Source organism: Podarcis melisellensis (genome assembly GCF_964234715.1).
Source record: "Podarcis melisellensis genome assembly, chromosome: 14".
NCBI lineage: Eukaryota > Metazoa > Chordata > Lepidosauria > Squamata > Lacertidae > Podarcis > Podarcis melisellensis.
In genome coordinates this window covers 51,178,400-51,199,343 of record NC_138546.1, presented here as the reverse complement: position 1 = coordinate 51,199,343, position 20,944 = coordinate 51,178,400, and the positions used below count along the sequence as shown (strand labels likewise).

Sequence of the window (20,944 nt, the reverse complement as noted above, 5' to 3'; positions counted from 1 at the left end):
CTTCTAGGTATTTTCCTATTTCTATTACATCTTCTTCTCTTTTATATAAATTTTCATAGAATTTAAGGAAGCTCTTTTTTATTTCATTAGGGTCCTCCACAACTTGTTCTTCTATTTTTACTTTATTGATCACCTTTTGTTTTCTCCTTTTTCTTAACTGCCACGCCAGGAATTTTCCAGTTTTATTTGCAGACTCGAAAATTTTTTGTTTCATTAACTTAATTCCCCATTCCACCTCTTGGTTTATTAATATTGAATATTGTGTTTGTAACATCTTATACAATTGCTTATTTTCTTCATCATTCGGTTTCTCTATCAAATTCTTTTCACATTCTCTTAATTGGGTAAGTAACTCTTCTTCTTTTTTGTTCTCTCACCTTTTTCTATTTTGTTGTATCAAACCTATTTTGTTGTATCAAAAAACCTCTTAACACTGCCTTGCTAGCATCCATATTTATTTCTTTATTAATATTTAAATCAAAATAGTCTTTCAAGGTGGACTTAGCCTTTTCAATCACATCCTCTTTTTCAAATAAATAACCATTCATTCTCCATCTGTACATACCCTGGGTCTCCCATTTTAAATGTAACATTATTGAACTATGATCAGATAGAATTCTAGGTTGTATCTCACATTTCGACACTCTTATTGTTAATTCTCTTGAGATCCATTTTTAAGTGAGCTGACCGAATTTGCTTCAGTTGGGAGGGTGGGATGGAAATTGTATTTTTTCAGGGCTGAGGGGGATGCATACAGAAATATGTATTTTATGAAATGCATTGAGAAGTGCAGATTTTCTGGGGAAATGCAGACAAAACAGCATGTTTTAGGAGAAAATGCATTGAAAAGAATGCAGAAATATGTATTTTAAAGAAAGAATGTATACATCATAGGTATTTTAGGGGAAAGTGCATCATTTTAAAAGCTATTTAGGTTTCTCTCTTTTTTTTAGCTGCTGTGAGTTCCACCATGGACTTAGCCATGGGGGTCAGGGGGGCAACTGCCCCCCAATCAAGTAAATAAATTAAAATACTTAACTTAAAAGCAGAAATTGTAGAAAGATTTTGACAGATTGTTCTGACCACTTGGGGTCAAAAGAAAGTAATTTCAAACAACTGTTATTGAGACGTTTCATTCCAAATCTGTTAGACAGAGCCAGACAGAGGATGATGACAGGTGGGTGTCTCCCCCCCCAACATAAATCCTGGCTACGCCCATGAGTGCCACAGAATTTGGGTGGAGAAACTTTCAGTTATGTGATACCATGATGCAAGATAAGATGCACTTAAAGCATTAAGCAGAAGAACAAGACAGTGGCTCATCAGGAGAGAATTCCAGGGCTCTACACATCAGGATAAAAGGAGAGCACCCCACATTTTAAAACAAAATATGCTGCCATTTTGGGGAGAGAAGTTACATATGCTAATCATATTAATACATGCGCTCTTCTTTGTCTTTGTTTTGTTGTTACTACAAGCATGTTGATGCAAACCTTCCATTTTTAATGCCATGTGCAGACCATCAAACCTGCCTTGTGCTGGCACCTTTTGAGAAACAGAACATTTTAAACTACCATAGTATCCCATCAACACTCAGCTGCTGTCCTCTCCAGCAAACACACCCAGGACTCAGAAATCCACTAATAACATCACAAGACATTTTGCTGCCCAGAGACACTGCCCCCTCACCCCTACTATGGTCAACACCATAGTAAACAACAACAACTATTTATTTGTACCCCGCCCATCTGGCTGGGTTTCCACAGCCCCTCTGGGTGGCTCCCAATGGAATATATAAAAAAGCAACTATTTGGGCTATCTCTATAGATCCAGCCAGTTCAATTCGGATTTTAATGCTAACCTGCCTAATTTACACTTTCTGAAACAATACATCAAGAGAAACACAGCTATATTTTGAAAATCACCCTTCACTTGTGATGCAGTTCTCCAACCAGGAGAAGCATGCAGAAATGCATGCATTAGGGGAAGTGCACATAAAATGCATATGTGAAAAGAACGCATGAAAAGCACTATATTGTGGGAAATTGCTTGCAAAACTCGGTGCATCGTCCCAAATTACACACAAAAAGACATGTTTTAAAAGAAATATGCAATAAACTTGCAAACTGATTCTGAAGTGCCAAGAACTGGCAGAATGAGAAACAGAGACAAACCGAAACGGTCAGATTCCTCCGCCAGAAGCAACAGCACAGAGCAGTCACTCAGAAGGAACTTGCACTTCATGCAAAAAGGGGTCTGCCTTGCCCTTGGGGAGAAGAAGCCACAGCTTTCTTGCCCAGCAGCTGATTGGGGTCCCACACAGTTTAGCAAGCCTGTGCCTCCTGCCTGAACACTTAGAACCAGCTTCTATAACATGAATCCCCAGAGAGGCTCTCCAGACTCTCAGAATCTCCCTTGTTCCCAGCAAAATGGGCTGCTTCAAGATGGCTGGCAGCAGCGCTCATGACCGCCTGAAAAAAGGTCCCCTAATGCCAGGCATTTTAGGAGAATTCAGAAGGAGTCTCTGAACTTGCAATTTATTTTGTTTACTACTCCAACATACCCAAAGAAACCATTTACGGTTTTATCACACCACTCTGCAGCTTAGAATGAACTGGCAGGGCGGGGGGGGGGGGGAGTCGCTCTTAGTCTGAGCACTTTCCCCCCTTTTTTCTTAAATGTCTTAATTATGCTGTTCTCACCAGTGCTGGCATTGTGGAAGGGCAGGATAAATAACAGATCCAGTGCTGCCCAGAGAGGCCTGCCCATCTCAGTCCAAACAAGGCAATCATTTCAAGAGCAACATGCTCTGAGGGGCCATGACTAACCAGCTCAACACAAAAGGAAGTAAGTCAGGACCCTACACGTTTTGAAAATATAAGCTGTTAAAAGTTGCTAGTAACCCTGTTTAACCTGTGCAAAGAACCTGAGCACCTTCGCATGACAGCCACATTCTTTAGGAACAATGGAAATGTCAATCCCAATGTGTATTGGGGGGGGCGTTGCTACCCAAAGGAAGTACTACATTTCTCAGAAGTCAGCATATGGTTATTACTAGGCTGTAGGGAGAGGGGGGTTCCTCCTTCAGCAGAGATTAAAGTTGTTGTGGACCTCACCGTGCCTTCGGGACAAAAATGCCACTCACTTACCCACAATGGGTGAATTCTTAAGGATGAAAAACATACATTCATCTAGGGGGATTAACAACCAGATCAAGGTGTTATTGCAGGGTTGAGCTCAGAGATCAGACTGAAATGGAATTTCTGCTGGGACAGCTTTGCAAGTTGAGCAGTGAGCACTTCATTTGAAAGCCAGCGTGAATATAGCGTTCTGGGACAGCTGGGTGCAACCTCCTCTTTGTCATAGGCTTGTGGTAGGTCAAATGCTCCTCCTCTGCCCCAGTTCCCCCTCTGTGAAATGCAAAGCTTACTGGGTCACCCACTGCCATGCTCAGAAAGCACACTTTGGGGTCTGCCTTTGGTGCCTGGAAATCCATGATTAGGAACTTTTGTGCTTTTTTGCTCTGCTAAATTAGCAGCTCTATAAGAAAAAGCTCTACAAATACTGTTGTGGGTTGTGGGGGTCAGTCTGGATGATGCTCCGAGTCCCTTCCCATTTTTTGGGTCCTTTGGGAGGATTAGATCTAAATAGAGGATTCCATCACTGAAGGAGTCAAGTTTCTTTGTAAGACAAGGACCTTAGCAGGTCGCTTAAGTGTCTTCATCCACACCCCAAAAGAATAAGCTAGCCTGCAAGAGCTGCAACTAAGGGAGGCTGTCCTTTAGGCTAGCGGATGGACCTTTCCCCCACGCCCCCCCACCCGCCTCCTAGGTAGAAGAACAACAGCCAGAATGTAGGCGAGAGAGCGGAAGCAGAAGCCGGCTGGACACTGGAGATGCCAAGAGCTGCTTGTTCTGTGCTGGATCCAAACTAATGGAGAAGAAATATCTGTCTGGGTGCTAATGCAGTAAACCCCTCCATCTTATGTTCACATCGTGCATATGTGTAAATAAAACCACATATTCTAAAGGCACCCCAGACTCCCCTGACCTTCATCCCAAAAGGGTAAGTGTGCCTGGAACCCCTGAAATTTCTCCCCACTTGGACATGTAACAATATATGAAGGAACCTAACATGACACGGGGCAGCTGTTTTGCAGCAACAGCCTCACAATTATCAGGAGATAAAGTGTAATAGATTGTCCTGAAGTGCTGTGTGGGTCACTTACCTTTCTGTGTTCGATGGAGGGCTGTGGAATGACAAGCTGAAATCCAAGGACCACAATGGAGCTCAGAAGCCTGCAGGACAAAATAGTTTCTGCTGAGTTCCAGGAGTCAAGGAAAACCACAAGCAACAGTTATGGTTTCTTTTGCTTCCACTCAGCTCCCCCACCCCCCACAACGGCACCCCTAAGCAGCCACAGACCACACGACGGGGGTTCCAGGTCAGAGGAAACAACACCTGTGAAAGGTTGAACCATGACATTTTCCTATTTAGAAATTAACCACTGCCCCCCCCATTCCTCCCAGGTAAATTACACCACCGCAACTCAGATCCTTCTGGAACCATCTCAAAGGGGTGTGAATGTCTAAGAGAGAATATACTGTATAAATAAAGAAATATTTATTTAGGGGGGGGGGAGAGAAACCAACACAAACTACCAGTATATGGTTTTGCTTTTCCCTCCCTCTTCCAGATGCTGCCCTTCATTCCATTGTTATTGTTGTTATTGTACTTATTTATATCCACCTTTTTCCCAGACTGGGATTCAAGGCAGCTTACACAAATTAAAACAGGCATCTTTAAAATCCAAAAAGCTAAAAAAAATATTATGAAAGACATCAAAAAGCAATTAAACTCAAATTGAAATAAAATATAAAAAAGCCAAATCTGTTAAAATGCAGCACAGTGCTATTTAAGCATTTGCTTAAGAAAAGCCAGTCCGTTCCCAAAGGCCTATCAGAATAAAATAGCCTTCTCCTGCGGACAGATTCTGTTTGTTCTGCATTGCAGCCCTCCCTCCGCTGAGAAGTCCAGCCAAGCCGCGCTGCGAACTGGGGGGGGGGGGGAGTTTCTGCAGCCCCTGCATGCTGCTGGTGGGCGAGGCAGAGGCAGCAGTGGGTCCTAGCTTTGTATAGATACTCAAAAGCCAGAGATTTCGGCACATGCATACTCCATCCTATGTTGCCACTTTGAACAGCCAGGGCTTCCCGGCTTGTGCTAGCAGATGGAGAAGGTTGGATACAACCCAGAGAGTAGCTGAAGGGGAAATTTGAGACATTTTCCTGGAAGAGATTAATCTTAGTATTGTTAGATATAAATAGGTAAATTCACACACTGAATAAACTACAGTGGGCTCCACAATGCCTCCGTTTCCTTGTCACATGTTTGGCTCACACACACTCCTGCTGGGCATTTTAACCCTGAGTAATGGCCCAGAAGCAGGGCACAGTTAGACATGCCTTAAATCATTTGTGGGGAGCCAACATCCTACTTGGGCTACAGGTTCACCCCTGGTGGGAAGTGAGACTTGGCATGAACATGCAGGGATGTTATAGCATTTATTTATTTATTTATTTATTCATTCATTCATTCATTTATTATTTACTAACACTCCTACAATTGCTTGATTGTAAAAAAAAAAAAAATCGAAGCAATTTATAAGAAAGATAAAACAACAGAATTATCTATAAAAGTTAACAACCATAATTTAAACCATTCAAAAAGTTTAAAGTTAACAACAAACGAAAAATGGATAAAAACACACATCAGCTGTCTAAGCATTTGAATAGACTTGTCTAAACAAAAATGGTTTTAGGCACCGGAAAAAGTATAGTGAAGGTGCCTGGCTAAGATCACTAGGCAGGGAGTTCCAAAGTGTAGGCACTGCTGTACTAAGAGACTGATTTATTCCAAATACAGAATGGGTCCTCTTTGGCACATGGCACAGGGTCAGTTCTGCAGATTGAAGCGGTCAATTGGGCAGACATGGCGTCAGACAATCTCACTGGTAAACTGGTCCTAAGCTGTTAAGGGCTTTACAGACTAATAGTAACATCTTGAACCCGGTCAGGCAGCAAATCAGTGCAGAGTTCTGAGCAGCAGTATTATATCCTGGCAAGGCTTCACTCCTGTCAGCAATCGTGCTGCAGCATTCTGCACTAACTGCAGCTTCTGGATCAAAGCCACCCATGGAGCTCATTGCAACAATCCAGTCTTGAAGTGACCAATGCATGAACTACTACTGTGGTCAGGCTGTCCTGGTCCCAGAATGGCCGTAGATGTTGAACCAACTACATGTGTCCCCTTTGTCCTCTGTGAAGTGTTCCAGTGCATAGAAGGATAGCCCAGTTGGGAGAGCAGGAGACTCTTAGGGTTGTGGGTTTGAGCCCCACATTGGGCAAAAGATTCCTGCATTGCGGGGGGCTGAACTAGATGACCCCCATGGTCCCTCTTCCAATGCTGTGATTCTATGAATTGAAGGTGGTGTTCTGCAAATTCGGGGATTAAGCAACTCCACCACCACCACCCCGCACCAATGAGCAGTTGCTTTTAACTTCTCTGTGCCCTCTTGCGTTCTCTCTCTCTCTCTCTCTCTCTCTCTCACACACACACACACACACACCATTCATTCATAGAAAGCTCAACACTGGTAGGAGGAATATCGTTCCACAGCTTGCAGTTCAAAGAGAGAAAAAGGCTCAGCAGTTGCTAATCTGCATGTGGAGATGTGCATTTCCATGAATACATTCTGCAAAAAATCCCACATGAGGGGGGCAACCATTTGGGAGTGAGCAGAGCCCTTAATCTTCAAAGCAAATTACTTAACGGATTAAAAGTTCTTTCTCCAGAGCTAAAAGTCCTCAGGATTGGGGTGATTATTCTGTGCCAAGCTTATCCCAATCATTTCTCCAAAGAGAACATTATAATCAGGGCCTGTTGGTGGATGGGAATGGAAACCCAACTGGACAATGGAGCTACTTTCTAGCAAGCCCTGGGTGTGCAGTCTGGTAGACTCAAGTTGCAAAGCTGTTATCAACTTTCGGCTTCATGCGCATAGGAAATTTGGCAGGGATCTTCATTTTGATTCAGTGTGTTGTGATTTTTAAAAATATATTGGTATATTTCATGTTCCATCAAATGACGGTTTGCTTTGGCTGTATTAACTGCTTCTTAAATGCTTTGCCATGCTCTATTTTAAAAAGGAAGGAGGCTTCTTTCTTAAAAACAACAACGAAGTCTTCCTAATCCAGAAGGTTTGCTACACACTGGCAGTCTTGAAATGCAAGAATGCCATAAAACAGAGCTAAATAAAACTGGGGGGGGGCCATTCCATCCTTGCAGCCCTTTGGAATGGGATCATAGATGTGTCTCACAGCCAAGGAGAAAGATGCTTCCACAAATCACACCAAAAATGCTCTGGGTGTGTCGCTTGTAAATGTTGTTGATACAGGGCAGAAAGCAGGAAAAGACATTCCAAAGGAGACAGCAGTTTCACTTTTAGTCAAAGGGGCCGGCTGCATTCAGTTAACAAAACTGGAAAGTACAAAAACATATACACTGAAGATGCAGTCCTAAAAAATACTTGCCAGGGTGTGAGCACTGACTTCTGAGTCAACATAGGATTGCATGGGACGTGGGTGGCGCTGTGGGTAAAACCTCAGTGCCTAGGACTTGCCGATCGTATGGTCGGCAGTTCGAATCCCCGTGGTGGGGTGAGCTCCCGTCTTTCGGTCCCAGCTCCTGCCCACCTAGCAGTTCGAAAGCACCCCTAAGTGCAAGTAGATAAATAGGTACCGCTTTATAGCGGGAAGGTAAACGGCGTTTCCGTGTGCTGCGCTGGTGCTGGCTCGCCAGAGCAGCTTCGTCACGCTGGCCACGTGACCCGGAAGTGTCTCCGGACAGCGCTGGCCCCCGGCCTCTTAAGTGAGATGGGCGCACAACCCTAGAGTCGGACACGACTGGCCCGTACGGGCAGGGGTACCAAAGAAAAAAGAAGAAGAGATTAAAAAAAAAAAACATGGGATTGCACTCCAAGGGCATCTTCTGAACAGGGTTACCAATTGGCCATTGCACATTAGTGGTACCTCAGGTTAAGAACTTACCGTATTTTTCGCCCTATAGGACGCACTTTTCCCCCTCCAAAAATGAAGGGGAAATGTGTGTACGTCCTGTGGGGCGAATGCAGGCTCTTGCCCTCTCGCTCTCCAGGCTTCAGGAAGCTATCCGCAAGCCTTGCGCGCCCGGTGGGAGTTGCCGCCGGGCTCACAAAGCTTGCGGAGAGCAGCCTGTTCTGGGGGCTGGGGTCGGGGAAAGCTCGGGCTTCCCCCGCCCCAGCCCCGTGGCTGGGGGGGGGGCGGGAATAAATTTTTTTTATACATTTCCCCCCCCCCCAAAAAAAAAACCGAGGTGCGTCCTATGGGCCTGTGCACTCTATAGGGCGAAAAATACGGTAATTCATTCCGGAGGTCTGTTTTTAACCTGAAACTGTTCTTAACCTGAGGTACCACTTTAGCTAATGGGGCCTCCTGCTGCTGCTGCTGCTGCTGCCACACAATTTCTGTTCTCATCCTGAAGCAAAGTTCTTAACTCGAGGTACTATTTCTGGGTTAGCGGAGTCTGTAACCTGAAGCGTATGTAACCCAAGGTACCACTGTATTACTAATCTGACAAGGAATCCGCATTCTGGAGAGAAACTGCCAGGTTCACCATCCTTGGATCCATTGGCAAAGCCCCTCAGGGACCTCTGAACCTTCTCCCCAGCTCAGTCACTGAGATCACCTGCAGAAGCATCACTGGTGGGTTGGTGCTTTAGAGCTTTTGTGAAATAGTGGTATATAAATGTGTGTTTTTAAATAAATAAAATAAAATAAAAAACCTGCACAGCTTAGTCCTCCACACTCCATGCTAACATCCCACCCTATAGTGTCACAGGGGGCCCTGCAGGTCTCTTTGCTTGGCTTTCTGAGCTCTACCCAAGCTAGGCCCCCTGCTCAGGACACCCCCTTCCTTGTAGGCACACCCCCTCACTGGCCATTCTCTGTGTCCCCAACCGCTTGCTTGCCTGGATGGAAGATGCGGGGGGGGGGGGGGATGGCTGGATGCATGTAAACCACCAACTTTTGCTGACGGTTCAAAAGTAAGGGTCCTATCTGTTGCTCCGCCCTTTTGCCACCCACCCCTGGCATAAGGCTGGGCTAAGATGGAAAGCAGCCCTTGACTGGCCTCAGGCCTGCCTCCCTGGGGAATATTGGAAGCAGAGGCTCTGGCCTGGCTGGGCAGGTGTCTGGGCTCCAGAAGGGGCCACCACTGTCCCTGCCACCATTGGCACCCTGCCTCAGGCCCTGCTGCCATCGGAGCTCCAGCCGCCACCAGTCATGCTCTTCACCCCGTCCTCCCCATAGACATGTTTTACCCGGGGATGGGGCTTGTAATGGATGATGAGCCAGTACCTGAATCCTGGAAGCTGGGCTCCCCTGCGCCCTTGGCCAGGAGCTGTCTGGGAGCCCCCAAAGCCGGGACAAACCATGCACCAGAAACCCAAAAAGCCCTTCCTTTGCACTCCACCAGCAACTTCCTCCACAGCCACTGGGGGCAGGTTTGCTCTGCTCTGCCTCCTCCTCCTCCTCCTCCTCCCCCTCCCCCTCCCCCTCCCCTGCCAGTCCATCTGCCTCCCTCCCTCCCTCCCTTTTCCCTCTTCCTGCAACTTCTGCCTCTTCTCTCAGTCTTTCTTCCCCAGTTCCTCTCACACTTCTAATGGTGCCACCAGCTTACTAGAGAGAAGGTCCCAGAGGGCTGCTGTAATGGCCCCTCCCAGTGGCTGGATTCCTCCTCCCAGAGGAGCCTGCGCCCCTCGCCCAGCGCCCAGAGCGTGCGCAGACAGGCAGGCCGACTCCTGGCCCTCCAAGCCAGAGTACAGAGGTGCCACTTTTGCACCCACCCAGTCTGGACCTGGGCCATCAGCAGGCCAGCCTGGCCAGCCCAAGGAATGCCCTCCATCAAGTCCAAACCCTGCAATGCAGGAAACACAGCAAACCAATTGTGCCAAATTGTTTTCCAAACTGGCTCTGTTCCCCACTGGGCAACCTCCGTGTGAGATTCCCCGAGGTACAACGTTCAATGTAAGGCACATGAAGAGGGGAGGGGTACCTATGCTTACCTTAAAGAGCCTTTAAAATTGCCTGCCATGGTTAGTGACTCTTAACGAGATGTGTCCAGTGTGATAAAAAATTCAGGGTGGGTTACAGCAAAATCCTAGGGAAACAACAAAAACAAGATAGATTACTTTTCAGCATTTCATGACAGAAAGCCCACTACCCCTCTAGGTAAGCGGTCCAATTTGGGGGCTGCTCCTACCATCAGCAAAGCATGGTCTTGGTAGTGGTGCCACCACCAGGAGCTGCCCGGTTGGTACAGACCTGTGAGAGGGCCTTTTCAGTGATGGTTCCCTGATGGTGAAATGTCTCCCTCATTATTAACTGTCAGGAGGCATTGGGAAAAAGTCCTGTTTATTCAGGCATTTGGTGGTTAAAGACCATTCCAGGCAACCCTAAGATTATTGGATGGAAGAATGTTTTTATAACTGTGTTTAATTGCTTTTAGAATGCTTTCTTGTATTTAAAAAAAAATGTAAGCGATTTTTGGTGCTTTTAATTGCAATGGTTTTTAGAATGTTTTAATCTGTTCTAAAATGTTGGTTTTGGTTTCAAATAGTGCATCTATTTGTTGCCACAGACTCCTTGGGGTGGAAGAACTGGAAATAAATTAAATCAATCAATCAATCAATCAATAAGACACTTTTCCTAATGTTCCACCCTATGTTGAAAGGGTTCAAAGAGGGACAGATCAGTGTTTCCCCAGCCAACATCAATTTTGCATTCATTCATAAATCTGTTCTCTCCTGTTCCCACATTAAACTGCATAAAAAAGAAATCCATACCATCATCACCATCATCACCATCATCATTATTAATTACTACTTATACCCCACCCATCTGACTGGGTTATCCCAGCCATATATTTAAATATGTACTTAAATGTTTAGTTAATATTTTACACTTTATGCTTGCCTGTCTTGTTATCATTATGTGTTATTAAAACTTCAATAAAAATATAATTAAAAAACAAGGCATGAATTAAAAATATATTTTATCCCAATGTACACATTTCTAAATTGAAAGAAATGCAAAAGCTGATGGATAATTGCATTGTATTAATCCAGGAGGTGCAAATTAGATCAGGTCACTTAAAAATGCAGAGCAAACAAAATTCTCCTCTGTCACTGGAAAAGTCTAGGCAAACCTTTTTCTACTGTTGCTGCTGTCTCTCTCTGCTGAATAAGGTTTAGACAGGCTCTGCTTCTTCTACAGAGCCAGGTTTTGGTGCCTTTTGCTGCTCACAACTAGCACAGTGTTTGAACAGAGCGTAGGGCCATGAAGTGAAACATTACAGCATCATTCCTTGTAGATAAGATGTTATCCATTTCTGTCAACCAATCAGATAACCGCAAGGTGGCCAAAGGAAGCCTGGGTTTATCTTACAAACCGGCCATGTGCACAGCTCAGTACAAAGCTTGCAACCAGTTTATTGTACAAACTTTGACATTATCAGCCAGATAACATTGGTTTTAATTATCTGCCCAAGACAATCGTGGCTTGTAATTTTGCCCCCCCCCCCAAAAAAAGCAAAGGAACTTTTGAAGCCTCTCTTAACTCAAGGGGGCAGCCAGGCCTGTGCCAGTTCAGAGATGTCCAAGATCCATGTCAAGGAAATTGTAGATCTGAACTCTGAATAAATTGAAACGTATTCCGTTTAATTCAGAGCCAGCATCAGCGAGTTCAAATGGAATTCTCTTCCTAGTAAGCATGCATAAATTACACAAGATCTTGCTTGACCCTGAGGGTTTTAAGTGTGCTTGAATATGTAGAATGAGAGTCATTGCACATGGAACTTTACAGGGACATCCACATCCTTAAACAAAACACAGATAGTAAAAACAAAGAGGTAAAAAACCCCTACACTTTTCTGGTGCGTTTCTATTGGAATATACTACACATTAAATATCTGGTTTTGTACAGGATTTGCACATTCAAGGCTAAATCACCAGTCAATGGGTTTTCTTTTCACTGAACACTAAACATTATAAATCAATATCTAAGACTAATTCAAAAGTTTGTGCATGCCCCAATACGTCATACAGACCTGAGCTCTGAAGGCAACACTGCACCAAACCAGGATCCCTCCTTAATGTGTAAACAACGTGGTTGTTTCATTTAGAGAAAAGGCTAGTAAGAGGCGACAGGATAGAAGATTATAAAATTATTCATGTCCTGGAGAAAGTAGACAAAATTCATAACTCTTGAACTAGTGGACATCCCATGAAGCTGAATGTTGGAAGATTTGGGACAGAAAAAATAAAGGACTTCTTCACACAGCACATAGAAAGCCTCCGTGTGATGGAAACTGTTTAGTAGTAGTATTACCAGAGGAGGAGGAAGGAGAGGAAGAATTACTATTTATACTTTCATTTCAAGAAGAAGAAGAAGAAATGCTAAATAATGAAGAGGCCAGATGTGCAGCCCCAGGTAAGGTATTCCATAGCCCAGGTGCCACAACCAAGAAGGTCCTGCCTCTTGAACTCCAAATGGCAAGGGAATACAGAGCAATATCTCTGAAACTGATCTGTGTGTGGAAGAAAAGCAGATAAGGGAGGAGGCCATCTGTCCATTTACGTTCTTTGGTTGGATGGATTTGCTACCATGATAGCAGCAAACCTACATGCATCATAGAGGGGGAATACAATGGGCTGAATCCAAAATATGCCCTCCTGCTTAGGAAAGGAATCCTTGCACCCATAGAAGTGCAACATTGATGGAAGACTCTGACCTACAGAAGGGCATTTCTGCATCCAACCCAGTAAGATTTGAATTCCAAAAAACTGAAAACTTTGAGGGTCAGCAATGGAGACAACACACCACCGTTAATTACTCACAACAGCACAATCCTGCCCATGGATGCCTCCTCAGGCATCTGCTTCATTGAGCTCCATGGGGCTACAGCCTTAAACAAGGTCCTGTAAAGTGTGATGCAAAAGGTAAGAGAAGGAAAATACCAACTTCCTAATTGGTAATTTTGATTTCCTCGAGGCAGCTCCTGTGGGATTATATGACTTGACCCTTTGTTTATTGAAAGCAGACACTTTCACTTTTTCAAACTCCCAAGAGGCGACAGTCACACATGAAAACTCTTCCTGTATCACTGGATGCTCTTTAAAACTGCCGCCCCTCAACCTCCCCAGCCTCTCTTTTAATCTCTCTACATGCAAACATGGATCAAAAGAGTTCAGCTAAGAGCTGTTCACCTGCAGCAATTGTGCTTCTACTCAGGTGCAGGATAGGTCTGTGCTATGTAATCTATTTCGTCTTGTTGACTTAAATGTCTGCCATGCCAAGCCAAATTCCCCTTGGTATTTATCTTTCTGCTTAGTGTGTGTGCCTTCCCAGCTGCTACTAACAATTTTAGTGGAAGTAGCAAAGAAACTTCAGGACTTGCTTGCTTTTTCTTTCTTTCAAAGGACTATTTCCCTTTGATTTATTACCCTGTTCCTTTTGTTTAAATTCAACGGCTAACCAGGCCAAGCAAATAGCTTTTCAGGGAACAGAAAATAAGTACCATCCCTTTCAACAAGTGTGTGTATGTGCATTGCAGTAAACACTCAAATTTTTGTGAATGCTGATGTGCATTGTGCAATATAGGAACAAATCAATAGTTAGAGTACTGGACTAGGGTCTGGCAGATCTAGGTTCAAATCCCCACTAGGCCTAACCTACCTCACAGGGTTGTCGCAAGTATAAAAAATGAAATAGGGACGTGGACACTGGAAAGTGGAGGAAAAGTGGGATGTGGATGTAGTAATGCAGTGTAAAAAAATGTATTCCTCGTCTCTGCTCCAGAGGAATCTATCAAAGCAACTAATAAAGTATGTAAATAGACATATATAACAAAATATTCTATATTATGTGTATATCTATTATGTCTATAATACGTTTATGTCTATACAAAAAGAGATTAGATTGATTAATTTATTAAATAAATTAAGCAGCAGCAAGAAAACCAAAGCTTTCTTTTAAAAGAATCATCTCAAATGCCAACTGAACACAGATAGAGAGTTACAGATAGGTAGCCGTATTGGTCTGCCATAGTCAAAACAAAAAAATTCCTTCCACTAGCACCTTAAAGACCAACTAAGTTAGTTCTTGGTATGAGCTTTCGTGTATCTGAAGAAGTGTGCATGCACATGAAAGCTCATACCAAGAACTAACTTAGTTGGTCTTTAAGGTGCTACTGGAAGGAATTTTTTTGTTTTGACAGATGGAGAGGAAGATCTTCTCAGCTCTTGTAGGAAGGGCTGAAGAGTTCCCAAGGGACCTCCAGATGTTCCTTCCCTCCTAAATTTCATTCAGAATTGTATTTCTATGCTCCTCTTCCACAAAACAAATCCTGCCCAAAGCTGTTTACTACAAGGAAAGCAGGACTACATGGCAAATCAAACACCACAGGAACAAGTTCATGGTATTATAATCAAACAGCAACATAATAGCAAATATAACAGCACATTTTAGTACTATAAATATAATGAGATTAAGTTGACAACTTGACACCTCCTGGCAACAGCAAAAATAACAAGGGAGCTTGGCTGTTTCTCCCTGGCCCTAGAAACTACAGTACAGTGGTACCTCGGGTTAAGTACTTAATTCGTTCTGGAGGTCCGTTCTTAACCACTTTAGCTAATGGGGCCTCCCACTGCTGCCGCGCTGCCGCTGGAGCACGATTTCTGTTCTCATCCTGAAGCAAAGTTCTTAACCCGAGGTAATATTTCTGGGTTAGAGGTGTGTGTAACCTGAAGCGTATGTAACCCGAGGTACCACTGTACTGGGTCTTGGCATCTTGCATGCCTCCAGTCACTAGATGGCAGCACTGAGACTGAGAGTCAACAAAATACCCCGTGTGGTCTCTGGTCTCCTGCCAAACTGCCAAGTTTCTCTTTCTCCCTCCCCCTCCCCTTTCCCCATGTAGGCTTAGAATCCAAAGCCATCCTTATAAGGGATGCCAACTTGAATAAAATATGGGGGGGTAAGCCCCGCCCTGCATAATTGATCACATGACATGGCACACGCACACCATTTAAATGGAAATACTCACTGACTTTGGGGGCTTGACCTCCTTGAATACTTTATGGGGGGGCTGAAGGGATCTCGGCCCCTAGGAGTTGGCTCCCATGCTTGCAAATAGAGCTCCTATCCATTGCAAACTAGACCACCAAGCCTCAGACCAACCAGATGCCCCAAAATGATACCGCTGTTGACTGTATCAAAAGCTGCTGAGAAATGTCGAATAATAAGCAGGGGCTTATTGTAAGTGGTCATCCACCAGGGCAACAAAGCTACTTTGGGTCCCACATAACAACCAGATTGATACAGGTTAGCACTGTCCAAGACTCGCTCCATTTCAGAAGCAGCTACAAGGGTCTGCAAGGTGACTTTTAGATTCAGCTTGAAACATGGACAGGTACCAGCATGGCAGCAGAAACACTGTTCTTGTTTAGGCGTTTAGTCGTGTCCGACTCTTCATGACCCCCTGGACCAGAGAACGCAAGGCACTCCTGTCTTCCACTGCCTCCCTCAGTTTGGTCAAACTCATGCTGTTAGCTTCGAGAACACTGTCCCACCATCTCGTCCTCTGTCGCCCCCTTCTCCTTGGGCCCTCCATCTTTCCCAATATCAGGGTCTTTTCCAGGCAGTCTTCTCTTCCCATGAGGTGGCCAAAGTCTTGGAGCCTCAGCTTCAGGATCCGTCCTTCCAGTGAGCACTCAGGGCTCATTTCCTGAAGAATGGAGAGGCTTGCAGTCCATGGGACTCTCAAGAGTCTCCTCCAGCACCAGAATTCAAAAGCATCAATTCTTCAGTGATCAGCCTTCTTGATGGTCCAGCTCTCACTTCCATACATCACTACTGGGAAAACCATAGCTTTAACTGTATGGACTTTTGCCGGCAAGGTGATACAGAAACACTATAAAGCCAATACAGTAAGTTGTCATTTTCCAACTACAATTTCAGACATTGGCTAAATGTAGGTATGTGCATGACAAGATTGCTGGGACAATTATTAAATCCTTGGGGAAATAAATATTTGCACATCTGTTCAGTAAGAGCGCTGTTTGGGAGTATGCTGACATCCATCCTCAAAATATTGTGAAGAAAAGCAAATAGCCAACTTCCTGTAAAAAGATAGTTTGCGCACCCAGACTTGCCTATGAAAAGGCCACGTTGAAACTACATTTCAAGAGTGTCCTGCACATTTGAAACAAAATCTGAAAATTTCAAACTACCCTAGGGGTGACCAAGGGTCATCTCGCAACTCCCAGGCTACACACATCTGTACTTTGGGGCAGTCCCATTTTATCTTCACAGCAGTCCTGAAAGGTAGGATAGGTTCTACGGGGTGGAGAAAGCCAGTAGGGCAGAAATGTCCAAACTCCGTTTCGGGGAACTAATCCGGCCCCTGTGGCAATTTATTTTCTGGGGTAACAGAAGCCTAAAAGAAGCTCAACAACTTTGGGGTAAAATCATAAAAAAGCTCAACAACTTCAGTCCTAAAAAAAAGGCCAACAACTTTGGTTGGCCCTTCAAGTCAGCCCTCATGGCCCTTCACTTCATCAAATCTGGCCCTCTTTGGAAAAAGTTTGGACTCCACTGCGGTAGGGAAAGGTTTTCTCTCTCTCTTGTAACAGTAGAGCTCAGGGACATCCCATGAAGCAAACGTTGGGAAATTCACGACATAACTTTTTTTGCACAACACATAAATTATGGAGCTCACCTTCCACAACATGGAGTGGTGGCCATCCACTTGAATGGTTTTCAAAGAGGATCAGAAAAAATCATGGGGAATAAGGCTTAACAATGGCTGCAAGATGGAAATAGAATGAAACTACAGTAAATCTAAATACGGGAATACACTACAATAAATCAATAAAAAGACTAGATAGCATCAACACAGGTGCACCATGAATCATACTTGATGCATTCATGGTGGCTTTTTCCACCTGCCTGGCTCGCCCAAGGAGCCTTCACAAATGAGTCACTTTAAGGGGTATTTTTATCTGATCTATTAGCAAACTGTAGGCATGGCTAAATGGGTAATTGTTGGTTTTTTAGTGTTGTGGTGCACTGATATTATATGTCTTCTTAAGTATTGGTTTTTTTATTAAGTCCTACAAAGTTTCCCTTTAAAATTAATAAAGATGAAAACAGATAAAAGTATTCTTCACCAGTGAGTTCCATCATTATTGAGAATAAAAGTTCTATAGAATCTTAGATGAGCCAGATATTGGCATATACTGGTAGCACTCTATATTCGTATAAGAAATAAAACCATGCCATCTAGCTAAAAAAGATCATTTGAGCTCTGTCCTTTGCATACTTTTAGTTCTTATGTATTGTCATTGTAATTCAGCACTGAGACTTTGATTTTTCTGTGAACTGCTTTGAGCACAAATTTACTGTGGAAAATGCATTATGCAAACTACCAGTGACAATGAGCTCATTTGTGCTCTCACCACAACCCAACTGTCCCAGCCATGGACTCCTCCCTGCAAGCAAGGGCAGCTGTGGCCAAGCTGTTACAGGTGCCCCCAAGGTAGGGCTGGCTGGCTCAGCCTTCTGGCTCTCTAGGTGCAGGTGCAGCAAGGAAGGTCCAGGGAGGCTACATAGCCAGCAATAGCCTTAAAACTGCTACCTGCCCACCTCCGGTTCCAGTTCTCATGGGGGAGCAGTCTGGCAAGAGGGAGGGTCGGATTCTGGGGCCTCCCCAACAATCAAATCCATCTTGGTTTCAAGGCTGAAAATCCTTTGGGGCGCTCGCCCCAAGAATGCCTCATTTAAGGGCCCACTGCCATGCTAGCTCCATGCTCAAATGCAAGCAGGGGAGGAGACTCTGGAGTGGACAGACCCCTCCACCATCAAAGCTCTTCTCCACCACCGGAAAAGCTCCTCCACTCCTCCCTCCCCCTTCCAGCCAGCAAATCTGGGGCTTAGAGTTGCACTGCTAATTCTCAAAGTTTGCTACCAATCAACCAGCCAAAGCTTGAGTCCAATTATCTACCAATTAAAACCAATCAAAGCTTGCAAACTTGAAATATGCCCAAATGCACTAATCTGTAACTACTTCCAAAGATTGCATAGAGACATGTAGAGAAAAAGAAACGCAGCCCTTCCTCCTGTTCTGCTTGCTTGGAACGTCTGAAGCTGAGCGATCCCACCCTTCACCACCGTGAACTTTTCAGGAACCAGAGAGTGCCAACAGCAACATGATGGTATCCCAAAGCAAATTGCTATTCTCAGAGGATTTGTGGTTCAGCTGCAGTATTAATATTCTAGATGGAACCAAAGCATAGCTTGCTAGCTTCTCTTAAAAGTTTATGATCCATCTTATTAGCAAGACCTTAGGAAACAATAAATACTTCCACGCGGCTAATTGCAAGCATGTGTACACAGAGATTAAAGTGCAGTGCATGTCAGGATGATGTAGGGCCAACCCAAAAGCCAGTGAAAAATTATGTTGCCGTGGTCAAAGGTACTTCCGTAAAGTACTGTGGAAAAAAGTGTGGCAGGAAACATTATTCTACAACCTCACCCTGTTAATGACAACCACTGTCTGAGATGGGACGAGGAGCTACCTTTTTCTGTTTCTAAAGCAAATGTTTTGCATCTATCAGGCTATATTAAAGCTTCCACCCCCTTTCCTGAAATGGGAAAACCCAGCTCTCTAAGCAGAATACCATAAACATTTTTAGTGGCACCTTCACTCTGAGAAAGGGGAAGACTGACTCCTGGGTTGCAGCCCTCCAAGCACGGCCTTGTTTGGCATGGGTTGAACGTTGCTATCAAGTGACAAAAGTGAAGCATCTAACTTCCAAGGTGGTCTTCCTCTGGTTTAAGAACACAAGAGGAGTTTGCTGGATCCGGCCAGTGGCCCATCTAACTTCCAAGGTGGTCTTCCTCTGGTTTAAGAACACAAGAGGAGTTTGCTGGATCCGGCCAGTGGCCCATCTAGTCCAGCATCCTGTTCTCACAAGGGCCAACCAGATGCCTGCAGGGAACCTGCAAGCAGGAACTGAGCACAAAGCAATCTCTCCTCCTGTGGTTTCCACACACTGGTAGGGAAGCAGTGCTGTCTTTGACCATAGAGATGACCTACATGCAAAGGTACGGGTCTGCTGGAACTGTACCACTTCAACATGCAGGTGCAGGAATCATAGGATTAAATGCTCTCAAACATCAAGAATCCCCTGGCTGTGGAAAGCAAGCATGTCAGGGACCAGGGCACAGGTTATTATTACATGTGCATCCGTTTATCACATATCCATTTGTGTTGCTCTATAATATTGTTGCCACGTTATATTCCTGCCCCTCAGTTTTTTTGTTTTTAAAATAAAGGGTGAGGGAATCCCAGGTTTTGCTGAGGTTTTACTGTCTACTTTTCTGCACCTGGCACCTTCACTATATAGCAATTCTTTGCCCTGGCTCTTGACAATTGAGGGGTGCATTTTTGGGGGGTGACTGTAAGCTGCTTTAAGATGTATTTAATATTGTGTTTTTATGTTGTAATCCACCCTGGGGCCTTAGGGTGAAGGGGAAGGTAAATAATAACCCTGATGTTTTGGACTACAGTTCCCATCAGCCCTGGTCAATGCGAGTTGTAGTCCCAAACACAGGGAGGGCACCAGAGTGGTGGAGGCTGGCCTCTGAACTGTAACTCCTCACCCTTGGTCAAATGGCTCACCTCATACATTAAGCTGCGTCAGGTCAACCACACCAGTGAATGCAACATATACTGCGTTCCTTTTTGAAGAGCTTATATGACCTTATTAAAACATCTGGTCACACACACAATGGAAGCCAGCTCTTAACTGCTAGCAGATTTACTGGCATGGTGAAAAGGCTGGGTGGGTCACTTTCAAGCAGAGAATCGTTTTGATTCATTTGTGGCTACATATCTCACAAAAGGCATCCCTGCTCTTGATGCGCTTCCAAGCTCTTCTTCAGGGAAGGCAGGAAGGATGGAAGAGAAACAAAGCCTCAATCAGGTTGACCTGGTGCTTCATACCCTCCAAGTGTCCCAGTTCTCCAGGGACCGTCTCAGAATTACAAAAGCCACTCTGGCTTCTAATCTGATCCTGGAATGTCCCTAGTTCTCCCACCAGTGCTGCCGCCGCCAAGCTCAAAGACAGCCATACGTCCAGATTTTCCCAGACATTACCAGGATTTGACATCCGAGGAGAATTCCCCCCCCCCCAATCCACCTTGCAGGGTTGCTGTGAAGATAAAAGGTTAGGGCAGAATCTGCATGCAGTGCCTCAAAGTCCTTGCTATGAATGGGCCCCATTCCCTTGACTTTCAGTGGGGCTTCCTTTGAAGGTGACTCGGAAACTACAACTAATCCAGAATGCGGCAGCTAGACTGGTGACTGGGAGCCGCTGCCGAGACCACATAACACCAATCTTGAAAGACCTACATTGGCTCCCAGGACGTTTCCGAGCACAATTCAAAGTGACCTTTAAAGCCCTAAACGGCCTTGGCCCAGTATACCTGAAGGAGCATCTCCACCCCCATCATTCAGCCGAGGGCCTTCTGGCAGTTCCCTCACTGCGAGAAGTGAAGCTACAGGGAACCAGGCAAAGGGCCTTCTCGGTGGTGGCGCCCGCCCTGTGGAACGCCCTCCCATCAGATGTCAAGGAGATAAACTATACAACTTCTAGAAGACACTGAAAGGCAGCCCTGTATCGGGAGGTTTTTAACACTTGATATTTTATATTTTTAGATATGCTGTAAGCTGCCCGGAGTGGCAGCATATTTTATTATTATCCCTGCATCTAATTTTAGACTCC

At 44.7% G+C, this 20,944-nt stretch overlaps 1 protein-coding gene and 1 long non-coding RNA gene across 4 annotated transcripts in view; one reads left to right on the top strand and one right to left on the bottom strand.

The window, feature by feature from the left end:
* THSD4 (thrombospondin type 1 domain containing 4) overlaps positions 1–10,254 on the bottom strand; it is a 385,092-nt gene extending 374,838 nt beyond the window's left edge. For 2 of the 3 annotated variants that reach the window (XR_014162703.1, XM_081887619.1), the window contains exons 1-2: positions 9,453–9,544; positions 4,229–4,298 (exon numbers count right to left, since the gene is read on the bottom strand). Coding sequence is in view for 2 of the 3 variants with exons in the window: in XM_081887619.1 (XP_081743745.1) it covers positions 4,229–4,298; positions 9,453–9,529 (147 nt within the window). In the remaining variant the exon portion in view is untranslated. Of the gene's footprint in view, positions 1–4,228; positions 4,299–9,452; positions 9,545–10,159 lie in introns of those variants that run through there. The other variant, XM_081887620.1, reaches the window with a different exon arrangement.
* Positions 1–20,944, top strand: part of LOC309356399 — a 522,017-nt gene that overhangs the window by 464,628 nt on the left and 36,445 nt on the right. The gene's annotated exons all lie outside the window — the stretch shown is intronic.